The sequence below is a fragment of the Lissotriton helveticus genome, chromosome 5_1 (assembly GCF_964261635.1).
Source record: "Lissotriton helveticus chromosome 5_1, aLisHel1.1, whole genome shotgun sequence".
NCBI classification, from domain to species: Eukaryota; Metazoa; Chordata; class Amphibia; order Caudata; family Salamandridae; genus Lissotriton; species Lissotriton helveticus.
The window spans coordinates 864,476,581-864,495,448 of NC_136065.1; the positions used below are offsets into that span (position 1 = coordinate 864,476,581).

An 18,868-nucleotide genomic window follows, 5' to 3' on the forward strand; every position below is an offset into this window, starting at 1 on the left:
CACCTAGTATTAATGCAGACATCCCAATAAACCTCAATGTCCCTCATCCTCCTTTATGAGAGATTTGGTAGCTTTACCTTGGTGTAGGCCTTAGTGTCAGAAATAGGAAGGATCAAGACTTGTTTCATAGTCAGAAAGCCTGGTAAGTATGGAATACAGGAAAATTGTACTTACAGTGTAGTTTATTGGTCTAGTGTTCAATATGCAGATAAGAGTTCCTGGATCTGTATCTTTACTTCTGGGTCAGCATTTGTTCACCTGCAGAAGATCATGTGTAGGGCATTCAATCATAGCCTGGCAACTGTGTGCTTTGATAAAGGATTGAGGAGGAACGCGAGCTAGGCGAAGGGAGTGAGGAGGAGAGAGTCGGGGTGGGGAGCGGAGCATGGAGGAGCCCGATGAGGCGTTGGAGGGAAATAGACATGATTTCTCACACGTAGACCCAACTAAGGTGCAGCTACGTCCTTCGACAGCGTCTGCCGACTTTAAGAAATTGGATACATACCAGACTAAACCACAGTGCTTTAACACGCCTCGTTACTTCACGCCTTGTTATCAAAAGAGAAGAAGTATCGTCTTCGGATAACAGCTCCTCCTGATTAATTCTACACCTCAATTAAGAGCCCAAGACTCAGTCCGAGTCCTGAGGAGAATCCCGGAACTACTAGGGATTCTAAACGCGTTGACTTTTGAGCATGGGGGACCGTTGATGGGGTGTGCTACGAGGGAATTGGTCAAATAGTATTCCCCCCTCCTAGTGTTGACAACACCTGGTATTGTTTTTGTATCCTCATTCTCTGATCACATGCAGGACAGCAGACATGTGTCCAACAAGGAGCTAGTGTCCGCTTGGTATTTGAATTTGAACTTAGGACTGGTTACATTTTTGGCTTGTACATATGATTATTGATGTGTGTTTATTTTCATTTTTTGTGTTTGTACTTATTCACAATTCCATTAATCCATGAGGAGGAGCGGCGGAGAACGGGCACCATATCAGAGGTACCTTCCGCAATAACGCAAAGACAAGGAACTACACACGCCGGTTATCTCCCCGAGCACGCTGAACGTCCTTCGCCTTGCAGTTCCCTTAAGGGGTCTAGGATCAACAGACACCCTGTCCTTCCAAAGCTGTATTTTCGGCTAACTCGGGGGACATGAACTACCATTCTACTCGGACCTGAGCGGCAAGCGTTTCCCAGGAATACGCTGTGACCTACTGCGATCATTCTTCACAACAGCTTCCTAAGAGCGACTTCCTCTAGGACTACCGTATCAACCTGACTGTTCAGTATATGCCCTGATGAAATTCCCTAGGCACAAATGGGAATGAAACGCGTTGGCTGTGCCGTTGTATGTGAAAGAAAATAAAGAATATATCTAAGAAAACAACAGAAGATCTACATATTTAATGGACTCTTTGTGCTACTGACTTCATTGAGTGCGCCTCTCTACTCTTTTTTCTAAGCTGAATAAAGCTTATAAACGTTAGAATTAATGGTCTAAGGTTTATTTAGATTCAGATTGAACAGTCTTCCTGGACACCCTACTTGTTGTTTCTGTTTCTTGATAAAGGATTAAGCATTAATGTTCATATTAGTCTGAATTATACGATAAGGGCTCGTCTATCTGCATGAGGAAAGTCGCTGAGTAAGCCTGCGCACATACCTCGAGAACGCCAATTATAGATAGGCCTTCATATACGATGGGAAGGAGACATCAGTGCAACTGGGTTTCTCACACTCCTCTCTGCTCTCCAATAGCCGCCAGTAGTTTTTAGCCATATTTCTGCCGCAATCCCTATGTTGAAAAACTGAGGTCTGGGTTCACATCAGGTTCATTCATTTGGGGCCAGATGTATGTAGATAATCGTTTGCGATTGCCAAATAGCACATTTTTGGGATTCGCTATTTGGTAATCGCAAACACCCATGTACAAATTATGTGTATTACACATTTTGCAATCCCCAGTGGATTGCAAATAGACCTACCTCATGAATATTAATGAGGTATGTCTTGGTTTGTGACCCATTGGGAAGCGCAGAAATCACAGGGATGGTGGCCGGCAGGGGTCAGCAGACCACCATGTCTGTGAGTAGTCAGTAATCCGTGGTACCACTGCCTGCTCTCAAAAAATGTTTTTACAAACATTCACAAAGGGGAAGTAATCCCTTGGTTGGTGGTAATTAGCAAATATTTTGCTACCCCATTTCGGTCACAAAGTATTCATAAATGCCACTGCTGTTCGTTATTGGTAAGGGACACCCTAAGCACGGCCCTTTGTAATACTGAATTGCAAACCCAAATTGCGATTGGGTAACAGGTTACCGAATCACATTTGGGCCTTTGTACATTTAAAATGCCTTTTTGCATTTGCAACCGGCCCGATTCTGCGAATTGGGCTGTTTGCAAATGTAAAAATGTTGCCCTTGGTTCCTAACTTTCATTAGTTGAAAAGGAAAGAAAGATGTCAGACTATTGCTCTACTAAGAGAAATGGTGTGGACTTGCCTTTTATGAGTGTACGAGTGTGTTTCCTTGGCAATCGTAGATCTGCTATAAAGTGGTTAAGGGAACTCTCATTTGTACAGAAATGTGACCAATACAAGTCATGTTGCACAGCAATAATTGAAAGCATGTCCTGCTGACCAGAAATAACATGTCACAATGTGCTTAATGGTGAATCTCTCGGAAGAGTATGTGATACAATAGTTGCCAGCGGCAGTCAGATTTTTTTCTGACTGGTCCCTAAATTAAGACTCTAACCCCCAGATTCATCATTGTCTCGTTTTGCGAGTCCTTAATAGCGATTATTAAGGAATCGCTATTAAGGACTTGCAAAACGAGATTCATGTAGAAATAGCAATTTTATTTGCGATTCCTACAGCTTCCTTATTTGTGATTAGCAAATTGCTAATTAGCAATTTGCTAATCGCAAATAAGGATGCGATTTCAAGGGTGCCAGGGGTGTCCAAAGGACACCCTGTAGCACCCCTGAAATGTAAATGTAGACTGATGTTGCGCACACACATGTCCAAAGGACATGTGTGTGTGTAACATACCACTTAGAAAAATGCACTGAAGTGCATTTTTCTAAGTTTTCGCTATTTACCACGAAGTCAGACTTTGCGGTAAATAGCGGCCAAAAATAGCGAATTCGCAATTTAAAAATGGTTAATGAATTGCATTTAAGGAATCTCAAATAGAGATTCCTTAAATGCAATTCCTCGCAATTTTGCGATTTCGCAATTTGCGATTTTTGCATTTGGGATGATGAATCCCAAATGCAAAAATTGCGCTCGCAAAGGGCCAGATTCTCAGAATCTGGCCCTTTGCGAGCCGAATTCCCGTTGATGAATCTGGCTGTAAGTGATCTATCCATTAATCCACTGAGAGAAAGCCATCTGCTTTGGTTTTCGAAACAAAAGTTCCTCTGATTTTATAGTAGATAGTAATGTATGTGAATCACAACTGCAAAATGCTGGTTTTGTCTCCTATTCCTAAAGTTCCACAAAGTTAATATTAAATGTATCAACACACTTATGCTTCGTGATGCTGCTTTTATTTACAGATATAGTTCATAAAACCTTCACTCTGTGTTCCAAAATATTTCCAAGTTACCCCTGATTAAAGAAAAATATATTATAAGAATACACGTGAGGCAGGTGTCTAATTTATTAGGCACACACTACAAGCAGTCACATAATATAAATTAGAATTCTGTTTCAACACGTCTGTGCTTGTATTGTTTTCTGCTGGTTCCTTCTTCCAGCTTGATGGATATCCTTTGGTGGCAGCACCTATTTCTATTATTTGCTCATCCAGACTCTATCTTTGTGAACCACATTTCCTAGAAGCAAATACTCCTGGCTAGCGCGGAGATGTCTGGACAAAACAAACAAGTGACACTTTCACGTGCACATTGTATGCCAGTTCGATGCTGATTGGTAGGGGTGAACACGAAGCGCTGAGGGCCACACTTTCACTGTGTGCTTAAAACGAGGGTCAAAGCGAAGACTGTGAGAGAGTGCCTGAATGTTCACTTTTCTGAATATATACCATCCACCACTATTGCAATTCAGATGAGCGTGGACTTTTATCTATTCGTGGTCTTCGCTGTCAACTACTGCTTTAAGTCCTGAGCAAGACCCGCCGTAACACATTTCAGTTGCGCAAACCACAGGGTCGAAACGTCGACAGTTACTCCCGCTCATGCCCCACAATTCTCCCAGCCCCAAGAAAAACATTTAATAAAAGGACTGAGAAAAATGTATTAGGGCAGATCCTTTTTTATTCCTCATTTTTGTAAATTCTTGTATATTTTGTGTACACTTCATGTAATATATCAGTGTCACTCACATCACCTTGTTCACTTGATTCACTTTATTTACGTCACTTATGTGTTGAGATTTATGAGAAATGACAGCCATGAAATGAACTAGTAAATACTACGCTTGGAAAGTTTTCTCATGTGTGTTCCATTTAAAAGTCTTAAAAGAATATATTAGACTTTAGCTTTGCTGATTAATTCTTTACATGTACTAAGCAATTGGTTTCTCCCTGACAGAACCACTTGTAGTTGTTTCTTGATAATACCCAGGTTCTGAGGGACACTGGGTTACCCCATTGACTCTAATGGGGTGAACACCTGGCTGAGAATCTTGCAAAACATTTAATGGGGGGTTTTGACAATAAATTGCATCATCTAATGAATACAAGCATGCACTGCAGCCGAAAAAGAATTCAGTGATTGTACTTCCCTGTTCCCCATATGTATAACTCTGTACGTTGGCAGTTTGCAGAAGAACCATCTAATTATAGAACGCGGGGATATGCATTAAAATGCATTCAATGAAGAAACAATATTGAGGGTTTCAAACGCGAATGATTCATTTTCTTATGAGCGCTGGTGGTAAATTGTGGTGGCAGGCTCGAGAAAGGGTCACTGGGGGGCGGGAAGGTGAATGTATTGATTGTGCATCAGTTACGTGCAGCAAAGCCCCAAAACTTAAAATGTGTGCTCTAAATCGCTCCCTTCAACACACAACTCTTACCCTTGAATATATCAAACGAGTGCTTGTGGCATTAGAACGCTGGTTGTGCAGATGTGAACATTGCAATGAGGCATACACCAGCAAGGGCTTTCATTTGTGCCATGGATGCAACTTAGGGCTTTGTAAACACGCTCTAGAGTGTTTAATGGGAGCTGCACAAGAACACTTCACAATTATTGTAAAAGTACATTGCTCCTTTGTGGCGCTGGTTATCATTATTTGTTGATGCAGTAAAATATTGCCTCTGCTGGATAAGCCGAGATTGATGCTACCAGTTTTTTATAGAAAGGTCCAGTCACCATTTTGATCGACTGCCTTTGTGGTGCCCTGAAGTCTAAAACAAGCCTTTTTGAGGCTTATCTCATGTAGTGATATATGTGCACCATTTCAGTCTGCCACCTCCTCATAGCATAGGCTTGATATGCTGCTAGTATTTATTATGCCATGGTGTTGGGATATCACCAATTGGAAAGGTAAGAAAATTACAGACGCCTTTTGGAAGCTATGTGGTCTATCTCACTGGCAAAAGCAGTGCTGGTAACCACTATGCCTACAAAATTCCCACTAGGGACCTAATTAGGACGTCGGGCGGAAAACCTCCGACCAGCGGTTAGAGGGTCTCTGCCCGAAATCCTGGTTTTACCTCGGACCGCCGTATTTTGATGACCGCGGTCGGAACTAAACCAGTGGGGAGATTCTGCTCCTCTTCCGAAGGGTTCTGAGTCCGTCAGAACAGGAGCAGAATAGTAAATGATGGCAGAGCCAGGCTCGGCTCCGCCGTCGGGATTATGATGTTGGTTCCTGACAGCCAATCCATGTCGGCCTTTCCGATATGGTTTGGTTTTAGGAAACGGACTTTAGGGGCCCTTAGCAGGGTCCCCGTCACCTCTGGACATCCGCAATGGGGCTTGGGGGCCACCTATGGTGCCCCTCCCAACAGCACTGCACTGTGCAGGGATGTTTCAAAACCTTAATTTTTTTCAATGGAAGCTTGTGCGGCGGGTTTTTCCACCCGCTGCACAAGCTTCCATTGAGAAATGGAGGTTTACTGCGGTCAGAACCGCCGACTGAGATTGGGCAGTTCCTTTCCGCATTGTAATAAGGCCCTGGGTGTAAAAGGGTCATTAGACTCCCGCATTGGCCATGACTAAATATTGTGAGCATCCACAAATGGCCTTTTGTGTTTGGTATGTGGTCCCTCTACCTTTCTGCCAACATTACTAACCATCTTGAGGCTTCTTTCTTGTTAGTGAATACATTATTTGTCACAATATGGTTTCCATCTTTAGAAACCAATTCTAGTGAACGGGCTGTTGCTGCATGATTCATTTCAACAAGCCTTTCAATGTAATGCTTCTAGCCTCCCCCATCCCCCACCTTCGCCATTTTCATTTGTATCAACTGGAAGGTCACGTGAGGCACAGATTTGTAATCTCTTTGTTTTCTCTTATTTGATTACCAGGGCCCGGAGCATTCTTCAGCAAGGCCTGAAAGGTTTCTTCAGATGAGCATTGACGATTCCGACGCGCGGCCGGTAAGTGGATTTGTCTCAAGCATGTGCTGTGCTGTCCCAGATCCTTCGCTCTGTTACTTTAACCTGCCCTACTCACCCCCTCCTGAGTGTGTCACTGCGCCTGTGTCCCTATGGCTGGAGCAGTGTGGCATTTCTATAGTGCGTACTACTCCTGTGTGAGGCACTGAAGGGCTTACCCAAGAAGGTTGCATGCAACAGTGTGGAGTGTCTCTATAGAAGAGGGTGTTGTTTTGAGCCTATGTGTTTTGTTTCACGCGCTATTGACTGGAGAGGTGCTCTTATATTGTCTTCGGGTGCAGCACCTAACTCTGTGACGTATGATGGGTGTAAGACAGACGGAGGCTCAGTATAAAGCTTTGTTGACTATTGACACCAATTAGCTCCTCCTTAGAAGTCTTGACTTTCCATCCGCTCTCTTCCTGCACTGGCTAGGGCAGTAGGGTGTTGACTTGCATTTTGGTGGTACAGTAGGGTAAACCAGAAGGTTGTAGTTCCACCTCAAGAACTCAGATTGATATTTATTTTATTTCTGAAAGTACGCTTCACGCACCGAGATGCTATGATTAAAGACGGAGAGCAGATATGGCAACATCGCTCCGGGAGCTAGTCGGTTGGCCTGCGGCCTGAAAGAAGAAGGTCCACAGAGAGCTAGGGTAGATGTAAGGTTTGAGCTACAACTCTGCTGTTCCTTGAGTGCTAGGGTTTATGCAGGATGTAGAGTATGAGAGTAAGGTCCTCAAAGAGCTCGGCTACATGCAGAGCGTGGCCCAAAGAAGAAGGTTCACAGAGACCTAGGGTAGATGTAAGGTTTGAGCTGAAACTCTGCTGTTCTTTGAGTGCTAGCGTTTATGCAGGATGTAGAGTATGAGAGTAAGGTCCTCAAAGAGCTAGGCTACATGCAGGGCGTGGGCTGAAAGGATAGGTGCACAACCAGCTAGGGTATATGCAAGGTGTGATCTGAAACAATATGGTTCCCCGAGTGCTAGGGTTTATGCAGGGTGTTGGGTGAAAGAATAAGGGTCACAGAGAACTACAGGATATCCAAGATGTAGACTGAAGTAATAAGGTTCCTGAACGCCCTTACGGGAGAGTAGCGCGCTTTAGAAACCACTGATTGATTGATTGATTGAACGCGAGGGTGTAGTGAGTGCATAGGGTGTAAGGATAAGTTACACAGGGCACTGCAAATTGTGTAGAGTCAAATCGTGGGAGCTGTGAGCCTTTACACAGTATGCCTCCATCGCTACCCTTACTGCTGTGGTAATTCAGAGAATGTCTACCTAGTATTTCAGTCTTTAAAAATATCCTCAAGCGAAGGTGTTTAGATTCAGGGAAGGCATGGCTTGGCAGTTCGGGCTGGACTGTTCCCTTGAGGCACAGGGTCAGACTGATTTGCATATGGCCATGTCTGAACTGGGGTGGCAGAGTGGGCTAAAGAACGGTGATGGATCAAACCCAGATCTTTTGACTGGGTGTGAGTGTTTGATTGGTTCAGATGCTCCGTCCATCACCACCCCCTTTTGTACCGTAGATTCTGATCTCAGGCACCGGTTTGGGGTTTCTGTTGCCTAACGACCTCTTGATGGACCAGGCAGGATTTTAATTATCCTAGGTTTCTGGAAGCAGCGAACGCCAGAGTTTGTTTCACAAAAGCCTATTGGCCATGTATGTGTTGTTAAATTAAAGGGATTCCTTAACAGAAAATAAAATAAATTGCATAACTTGCCCGTTAATAAGAACATTTAAGGGAGATATCCTTTTATTGCTATGAAAATTGCTTTTTCTGTTTGACTTCCCAAATACCTGAGTTTGCCTTCTGCATTTCCCTTCTCCCCTTCTGTTTGCCTGCCTCTTTGCCATTGTTTTCCAGGGAAGCATCTTTCATTCTGAGGCGCTATTTTTCTTGCTAGCCCCGACAGGTGGATTTGTGTGTTGTTCTCTTACGTCTCTTGCGCGGCGCCTGTATCTGTCTCATTTTCCTGTTCTTCGAGAATGATGAGGATTTGTCTGGCGAGAAAGAAGATAAATAACATTTTGTCTCGTGCAGTCAAGCCGGGACAAACTCGTTCCCTGAGAGTGTGGGCTGATTGGTGGCCTGAACATGTGTAGAGCTGTTGTATGTTACACAACAGCAACACATAGACAGCGCAACAGTTCAACACAGAATCTCAACAACAAAACATTGTGATAACGTAATACAACACATTATACACCAAAAAAGCACAATCTAACGTAACGCAAAAGAAACACTATGACATTTCGGGTTATGTTAGTGTGATTCGTTTTGTTGTTGATTTTGTGTGTTATATTGTGATGTTGTATCTGTATTGTATTGGCTTTAATTGCTATTGTGTTATGATGTTTTTCTGTTATTGCAATGTGGTGATGTGTTGTTTATGCATTTAAAATGCAGCCCATCACCTTAAACATGCATAAGCATCCTTGTCACACAATACACCACCAAAAATACCCTCACATTGTACAGTGGGCAGAGGTGTGTGCACAAAACACTACCCTATTTACCACGAAGAACTTGTAATAGTTCAGAGAACAAATTGTTTTGTGATTCGGACGAACAGATCAATAATTGAATGTGTAGGCAAATATAAGCGTTCACCGTGACCATTTTCAATCATTGCATTGTTATTTTTTCAATATGGTCTTTTTTTTATTCTTTCTTTTTATTTGTCAGTACTTAACGTTATTGTCGTCTTCGGATTTTTCTCCCAGTACTTGCTTGCTATAATTTTCTATCAAGTATTACTGACTTAAAAGCAAACAAATACTGTTGTATTTTATACATAACTATTAGACAGCATGTCTCACCTGAATATTATATCACAACATGGCCGGCAGTTGTGCTAGTACTAGTAAATAAATAAACTAACTAATACTGGGGTCTCCTATGCTTATTCAAAGATTAAAGTTAGAGCCTGACTTGTATCTATGATGTCTCCTAAGTGATCCTTCGTTGGAGCAGGCCACACCATCAGCATGCGCTATTGTACCCCCATCGGGGTTAGTTTTGGGTTACAATATTTCAGTAACACGGTCCTGTCACCCTCATCGCTGGGATAGCGGGTCCTCGTCAAGCTTTTTTCTATGTGAAAGCTAGTCTGATTACATCCCATTGCGCGGACCAATTCTGTTTTTTAAACTTCCTCCTAGCCTCAACGTGCAAGGGTGTGCTCTCGCATTGAGCCGGTTGTCTCCATGTGGTCTAGTTCCCACTTTCCACCACATTCACCTTCCCCGCTTTCCAGCACATTGTAGTTTGCCACCTCGTTAATACTAGTGCTAGGTCACCAAATCTTTCACTAGTTTGTTTCAGGTTTGTGGGGTGGGAACCAGCTCAGCATACAGATCAATGATGAGACCTCGAATTGACTATCTGTGGCTTTATTTACATGCCACGCTCCCTCCTCCCAGTACTGTGCCAGGTTCCTGCACCTCCACACCATATGGTGGAAGCCTGTATCTGCTTTCCTTCTTTTGAGGCACTGCACTAACTCATTCGTGTAGTATTTGTTGATCTTTTGGGACATGATGTATGTTCTGTGTAAGAAATTGTATTCCATAAATTTGGATCTAGTGGTCCTCCAACCTCCTAGGGTAAGAGACGATGCCTGCATTCAATGTCTTCTATGGGTTCGCCAGTGTCAGATGGCCATTTGTGCCTGAGGTTGTCTAGTGAGCCTTTAGTGTTAGAAACACTCTGTACAATGACCGTACCACTTTGTTACTTCTTGCGAGTGTTCCTCCTTCCTAGATCTTTTGAAGTACCCTGTATTTTGGTGGTTCTGCTGCCCCTATTTTCCACATTCACTGTTTAGCAGCTTTCAAGTACATATAAAGAAGGAATTTCCTGATCCCAACCAAATTTTATGCTGCATACATTAGGACCCGAGCCCCACGCCTTGAAAAACTAAATGCAGAATCCTGGCGACTAGGTGCCCTCCCGGACTGCACCATTGATGCAGTAGTCATTCCTCTGCCTAAAACTAAGGTTCAGGGAGCTAAGGCCACAGAGTTTCGTCCCCTATCCATGTTAAATTTAGACTTCAAGATCCTTAGTAAAGTATTGGCCTACCAGTTACTCTCCCAGATGCAGGCACTAATATACACAGACCAAAATGGGCTTATCCCTTCACGCAATACCTCCCACAACATCAGGAGACTTTACCATGTAATGTATCATCCCACAACTCGTGCGAACCAGAAAGCAATGCTTATGTCTGTGGACCTCGTCAAAGCGCTTGATACAGTACGTTGGGCTTTCCTGTTTGCAGTGATGAAACAGATGGGTCTGGGGGATGACTGGATTAAATGGGTCAAGTTATTATATAAGGGCCGACAGCCAGCGTTAGAACCGGCACAATGCTTTCACCACAGTATAGAGTCAGCAAGGGCATGAGGCAGGGATGTCTACTATCCCCACTTTTGTTTGCCCTAGCTATCGAGCCTCTTGCGGAACTCTTTAGACAGAAAGGTCAAGGCTGGGGCTTGGTGGTGGAGGGGCGGGAACATTTCAACTCATTATATGTGGATGATATACTCCTTTATTTATTTGCGGGTTTATAACGCGCTAGGATCACCTCCCAAAGGAGTATCTCCGCGCCTTTGAAAACCTTTCAGCTTATGACAGTAGGTATACAGGTAGCGCTAGTTTTGAAATAGAAAGGTTTTTAACTGTTTTATAAACGGGAGATATTCCTGACAGAGTCTCAAAGAGAGGGGGAGGCTGTTCCACAGCCTTGGTCCGGCGATTGAAAGGGCTCTACCACCCTGCCTGGCCTTTCTGGCTCTCGGGACCTGTAATAAAGCTTGTTCACTAGATCTCAAGGATCTTACAGGTTTATAGGGGGAGAATCTGTCATTTAAGTACCCTGGGCCTTTATTCTGAAGACTTTTATGTATGATACAACCTATCTTATACTTCACCCTTTGCTTAATGGGAAGCCAATGTAAGGTGTTCAAGAGAGGTTTAGATGGAGTACGAGGAGGCTGATTTAGGACAAGACGGGCCGCAGTGTTCTGGACTACCTGCAATCTCGCAATAACTCCCTCATTTGCTGATAGGAGCATCCCATTGCAGTAGTCCAGACGACTCAGTATTAGGGCCTGCACTAACGTCCTCCTAGTTGAGTCAGGGAGCATAGGGAAGACTTTCCTCAACATGGCGATGACATGAAAACATGAGCTCACCACTTGGTTGCTGTATTGCTTCAGAGAGAGCTCCTGGTCCAGACGCACACCGAGATTTTTGACCACCTGCTTTGGCTCTGGGACTGGGCCTAGATCTTGCGGCCACCAGTCTGGGGACCATAGGAGCTTTGCCTCACCGAACAGCATCACTTCTGTTTTTGCAACATTACATTGCAAGAAGTTAGATGCCATCCAGTGGGCCACTGCCTTCATCCCCAGGGAAAAAGAGTTCCTGACCTTGTCCGTAAGATGTTTGAAAGGAAAGAGGAGTTGGGTGTCATCCGCATATGACATTGGGATAAACCCATGGGATCTCATGATGTTCGCTAGGGGGGCCACATAGATATTAAACAGGGTCGGGCTTAAACAAGAGCCCTGTGGCACCCCCTTTGAGATCCCCAACTCCGCTGACCGGTAAGCACCCAAGGTGACTGTCTGGGTGCGATCTGTCAGGAAACTCCTTAACCATGCCAGAGCTCCACCTTCCAGACCGATGTTCACAAGTCTGGTGGTCATGATGTCATGTGACACGGTGTCAAACGCCGCAGACAGATCCAACAGAACCAGGATGACAGAGTAACCCCCATCCTGGAACATGTGTAGATCGTCTGCGACTGACAGCAAGGTGGTCTCGGTGCTATGTCTCGGCCTGAAACCCGACTGGGATGGATCCAGTCCATGTGTCTCCTCGACGAAACTGGACAGGTGGCTATTAACAAATTTCTCTATCATTTTACCCATAAAGGGAAGGAGAGAGATAGGTCGTAGATTAGCAAGATCCGTCCAAGGAATGGTGGTATTTTTCCTCAACGGTCTTACCAATGCCCTTTTCCAGTCCCTCGGAACCTCTCCCGTACTTAATGACAGGTTAATTAGTTTCTGAATTTCTGGACCAAGGATTTCGGCCAACATGGGCATGATGCGGGCGGGAACAATGTCCTGAGGGCTGCCGCTCTTAATCACATTTGTTAAGGCAATGACTTCCTCTAAGGAAATAGGGGGAAAGTTTTTTAGGCGATTAACTTGCATATTCTGCTGTATACTATTGTGAGAGGGGTTATTAGAGTCGGCTACCTCAATCGTTTTTGTGGCCAATATCTTTGCATAGATCGTATCAATTTTCTTCATAAAGAAGTGTGAGATCCCATCACATAATTCTTGAGAAGCAACCTCTGCCGTCTCACATGCTGCAGGCTTAGTAAAAGTTTGCAGGATTTGAAAAAGAACTTTAGAGTCCTTTCCAGCCTCTGCAAGTTGCATAGCAATATGACTTTTACGAGCTGTCCTTATAGCCTTATGGTATGACCTGAGGGATGTTAAATAATGTTGTTTATCCTCCAATCTCCGATACTGTCTCCATACTTTTTCCAGCTTTCTGGACTTTTGTTTCATCTGTCTCAGATCTTCGGAGTACCAGATTTCTTGTCTGCCTGCTTGGCGGGGTTTATAAGTTTTCTGCGGAATGATGCCATCAATTGCTTCGCTCACAGCATTTACGAACCGATTAAGTTCAATTGGCATTATTCCCCTATGATCATTAATTATAGGAGCTTGATAGGCTTCTCGGAAGGTGTCCAGTGTTAATTTGTGCCATGGTCTCCTTTTGGTTGGCAAGGCAGTCGGTGCACTTAATTTGCCCATGGCCTCAGTGTAAAATTTTAAGATAAAATGATCTGTCCATTCTACCTGAGTGGGAGGTGTACACATGTTTAAAGATGAGTTGGAAAACACCAAATCCAGCGTATGGCCTGCCTCATGTGTGGGTCCCTGATTCATCTTTTTGAGACCTAAATATTCCATATCCATTAGAAGAGTTCTGACCTCCATACATGTCTCTAATTCACTGTGCAAGTTAAAATCTCCCACTAGTAGGAAGTTTTGATTATCTACAATGAATGGCGCTAGAACCTCCATAAGGGAGATAGAAAAGTCCACACTCGAACCTGGGGGTCGATATAAAACCGCACCCCTTCTATTCTCCCTGGAGGCGGAGCTGAGTTTAAAAATCAATAGTTCCATCAGAGGGGTGCTAATTTCCTCCAGTATTGTGACAGTTAACTCCTCCCTATATACGATGGTTATTCCACCTCCTATTTTGTTTAGGCGGTCCAATCTGGAGATCTTATATCCCATCGGGATGCCTAGTGTAATGGCTGGTACTGAGTGAGGCTTGAGCCATGTCTCCGTTAAAAAACATAGGTCAGGTTTCTCTGTCGATATCAAGTCCCATACCTGTATTGCGTGCTTTGTCATTGAACGCACATTGCATAGCAAATGTTTACTTCCTGAAGGAGTGGGGTCCTTTGTGGTCTTTACTGGGCCCGTGTGGTGTGTTCACCATCGCCTTGCGGTTGGAACTCGCAAAGAACAGTTGGCCACTACCTCAAGGCCAAACTGTGTGCAACAGGTGTGGCATGTGAATGGTCCTTCTAGATTAAATGGAAAGGTAACATCTTGAGATACAGAATTTCTGGTGTCCCCAAAGCCTTAGAGCTTCTACAAGCCTTTGAGACAGTGTCTGGCCTTCGGATCAATATGGCCAAAACCCATGTATTCCACATCTCCCCGAAGACGGAGAGACCCCTGGGTCTACCCCTAAACCTGAAATGGTCCCCCATCTCATTTAAACATCTGGGGATAGACATATTCCACACAGTGGAGGGCCTCCAAGCTAGTAACCTAGGACGGAGCCTCCGCTCCCTGAAATCGAGCCTTTTTGGCGATCACTCAAACTATCCATTATGGCCAGAATTGTGATTTCTGAAAGGGTCATACTACAGAGACTTTTATATTATTTTACATATCTACCTGTAAATATACCAGCCCCCTGGTTTAGACAACGGGATGCCTTGCTATGTGACTTGATTTGGGATGACAATCGGGACAGGGTCATTGGCAACACTTAGGCGTCCCCCTGAGGAGGGAGGTCTGGGGCACCAGACTTTGAACTCTATTTTTTAGCATCTCAGCTCCAGTGGATCACACCGAGGCTAGACAGGCTCAACCAAGAAGAGATGAGACTATCTGGACAGACGTCACACATAGAACTGTTGGTGGACAAACTACTTAACCCCTCAATAGTGATCCAAAACCCTGGAATACTGCTGTCAATGGCACTATGAGGTTGGCGCAGATGTGGCTTGAAAACTGTAGGAACGTCTTTATATGCGCCAGTGTTGCCCCTAGCAGGGCTCCCCCTTACTTATTTTACCGAAGGGCAACTATCCACCTGGACAGAAGCCGGACTGTTCACAGTCAGAGACTATTACCACCAGGGCACATTGATCCAATGGAGGAATTAATAGATTATTATAAGTTACCCCCAGGCCAATTCCTCATTTATAAGGCTCTGACCCAAACTTTACAAGAACTGCGTGGGGTGATGGGGGAGAGCCCGTGACACATGACATCCTACAGCTGTTGGTATTGATGGGTGCAACCACACATTTAGTGACCTCGTTTTACAAGTCCCTCGCTGGCACGACCCGTAACCCATTGACCGCGTTACTGAAGAAATGGGAACAGCTTTAGAGGTGTGAATTGACAGATCCAAAACAGCAGAGGGTACTAGTCTCCCCTAAAAAAATCTCTAGGAATACCTCCAATTTAATTTTATACATATGACTCACATGACACCACACAGGATACAAACGGCATATGGAGGTGACCCCCGCCCCCGTTCCAGATGCAGACATCTGGATGCTGATTTTGCTCTCATGGTTTGGGAGTGCCCGCGACTACAGCCCTATTGTGTGGAGGTGCTCTCAGCTTTATATTCCACACTTGGGCTCCTCCCCCTACACACTCTTTAGAGGCTTGCATTTTGGGATTATATCTGAGACCGGCTATGAAGAAAGTAGGCACTAGGTTCCTGGACCAGGCACTGGGTTTGGCCAAGCGGCGAATAGCAATAGACTGGAATTCAGAGGAGGGACCACGGGTCGGGGTTTGGAGGGTTGATGTAACCCAATGGGCAAGTGCCGAAGAAAAGGCACTGATGCAAGAGGAGGCCAAAGGGGTGAGGATCCGTCCTATAGCAGATCTGTGGACTGAAGTGTTGACAGCATGGGGACGGCCCAGGGTATGACTCGAGAGATGAAGCAGATGTAAGTGCAGATACAATTGAAGTGGGGGAATCCCGGATACCAACAGACCAAGCTGACCGACCACAAAATAGACGAAATGCCGAAAAAACACACAAGACTGGGGCTTTAAAGGAGGATTATTCCCTTTTTCTCTCACCTGGATACAGAAACCTACATTTACGCCTCCACATAGACTATGCACAATAACCGACATGGCAAAGAACTAAGCCAATAAGCTATAATAAATGGTATATGCCCGAGGGTTTGAAGACTGAGAGTGGATGCCCATCTGCCTAAATTATTACCTCCCTTTCTTTTTTAGCATACCGATTTAGTAGATGAAAGACAACACCCTTTGGGTTTCGCTTGGATATCAGACCATGTGGACAGTGTTCGCCCTCCACCCCCTTCGCTCCCATCACACTCGTCTTCTTTTCTTTCTGCTCGCTTTTCCCTTTTTTCTTTTATGCGAGTCTGTTGGCAAAGCCACATCCGTAAGTTATAACATCACAGCACTGAATATTGAGAAGAACAAAGGATCCCCTACTCTTTTAGTCATATCTTATTCCGGTTCTCTGAATATTGCATTGGTTTCTTTGAATGGTAAAGTATGTCTTAATACATATGGCTGAGGAAACCCCAGAAAACATCTGATTTCTCGAAAGTTTGAGGCCTAGTGAAGATGTTTTGGGACATACGAATGAACGTAAAAAATTGGAATATGATATATGCTGAGTCCTGCAGGTGCTAGAAAAGAAGTTTAAAAAAAAAAAATAGGAATTGCGCAGCCAAGATGTCATATTTGCTCATTAGTTCTTGATGGTCTTTAATGGTTCCTTCTATATATATAAATCTCCTAACTGTGATAGTCCACCATCCTTCCAGAATCATACCAGATTCCCACACCTGTGGCCCGGGAACCTTATCAGTGGAATTTCTGGTGCATAAGGTGGTGTAGCGCACTCCCTTTCTAGGCATAACACCCAACAATATTTGAAAACTCTAAGCAAGTGGGGCAAATTTCTGATCCTTCCCCCTGGGTTTGAGAAGTATTCCTGTTACTGCCTCTTGGGAGGGAATTCCATAGCCACCTCAGTCCTTGTTTCCAATGAGTATTATTATGACCCCCTTGTCATGCCACTGCGCCATGGTTTGAGCACATTCTGATGCCAACTAACCTGGCTTCACTGTGCACTGTCTCCTCGGTTCACTCTGTTGTTATGCTGGTAGCTGCCCTTATATTTCCAGATCACATGCATGCACAAAAAATTAACGAAAGTCATTAATAGAGCATGTTAAAGCATATAATACCATGTATTTTTAATCATTATCTTCGAAATACATGTTGCTCAGACCGAGGCTCTCTTTTACACCCAGAACTCCGTCCGTGTTTTTTATTTTATTCTTTTGAATGAAATGGCACATGCTTGCATGACATCAACATCAAAGAACCTGGCAACCATAGATCTTCTCCCGGTGGTCCTGTGAGGTGCAGCTGTACTTTTGAAAAGGGGGACTTTACCCTTTCCAGTGATAACCACCCCCAAAACAATTCCTGCTTGAATCCACCCGGAGTAAGGTTGAGGTGGAAAGAGATCAGCAGCTAAACCCTCTATCTGCCCCCACACATTGAACAGAAGGGCCACTGCACACCGCAAAAGTTATTTTACTGAACGGATCCCTACAGACAGAAGACCAACTCCTCCATCCTTCCATCAAAAGAAGACTTTTCTCGTCCAAGAAAGGGCAAGGGTGCAGTTGAACTGATATCTCTTCATTCCCCATACCTAGTTATGTGAAAAGCCAGTAGGCACTAGAGTATTATGTGGGGAATTATAATGCCCCCCCATACCAGCTCACCAGAACTGAACCCATCTTCCCCAATCAGGATCATTATCGAGCATTTCATCTCCCTTCTTACAGGGATTTGAAAAGGTCACTAGACACCAGGGAAAGAGAATGAGGAAGTGCCTCGGCCAGACGCCATCAAAAACCCCAAGAAGAAACATGGTTTCCCCTCCAGGCAGGGCACATCAGGTGAAATACATTCCCTGATCCTATTACTTCTCTCCCCCTCTCTACCTTCTGTAGCATTCCCACTCCCCTGGGGGCACTTAGAGGGATACCCTGATGAACACTCCCTGGGGAATAAGAAAGCCCACTAGACACCTGGGATTTAGATTGAGGGAGGGGATTCCCTTGCCCCCTGCTAGACTTCCCACAAATTCTCGTGAACAAGTGTTCCCCTCTCTCTGTGGAGAAGATTGTTGCATTTCCCACCAATCTGAAGAGCCCATTAGGTAGCAAGGACTCTGTGTCACCTTTCTGTGCTAGTGTAAGGGCTGGGGAGAGGTCAATCTAGAGATGCATTGTTAGATTTTCACCATTCCACCAGTGATGCTCCCTGAATGATTCCTTCTCAGGGACAGGACCATGATGTCTAAGCAGGAAAGTTGTGGGATGGGCACAATCTTCCTGTTTAAGTGATAACTGCTCAGAGATTGTGGTTCTGGTGCAAGTTTCGGAGGTGGAATTATTTTAGGGTGGTCACGGTTTGAAAGGGTAGTCTCCCTTTTCCAAAAGATCCTCTCCCTTCAATCTTCAAGCTCATGGTGCTGCAATTTTTCCTATTAGCTGTCGCAAAAAGGAGGCAAAATATTGCTTTTGTTTGGTTAACTTTCCGCTCCCCGAGGCTTGGCCAGTTTGAAAGGTAAGATCCCTTTTAGCCCACCTGGTCAAGCGGAAAAATTGTTTTTGGATGGGGTGGAGCGGAATATCGTGATGAGATGCAACTTACCATGTGTCTGATGGTTAAGATTTCAGTTCATGGATTGGCGTCCTATCTCAATCCCCATGCAGGTATTCTGCTGCTTTCACACCTCTCTATGTGCACTTGGCACTGGGTCCCCCAGCGCAAACCCTGTTTCTAACACCTGGTACGTTGTCTCTTGTCACTCTATTTGCAGTTCTGTGTGTGAATTTGCATATTCTA

At 44.5% G+C, this 18,868-nt stretch overlaps 1 protein-coding gene across 2 annotated transcripts in view; it reads left to right on the top strand.

Moving 5' to 3' along the window:
• OGDHL (oxoglutarate dehydrogenase L) overlaps positions 1-18,868 on the top strand; it is a 683,466-nt gene that overhangs the window by 594,720 nt on the left and 69,878 nt on the right. For both annotated transcript variants that reach the window (XM_078643351.1, XM_078643352.1), the window contains exon 18: positions 6,515-6,586. In XM_078643351.1, the coding sequence (XP_078499477.1) occupies positions 6,515-6,586 (72 nt within the window). The remainder of the gene's footprint in view (positions 1-6,514; positions 6,587-18,868) is intronic.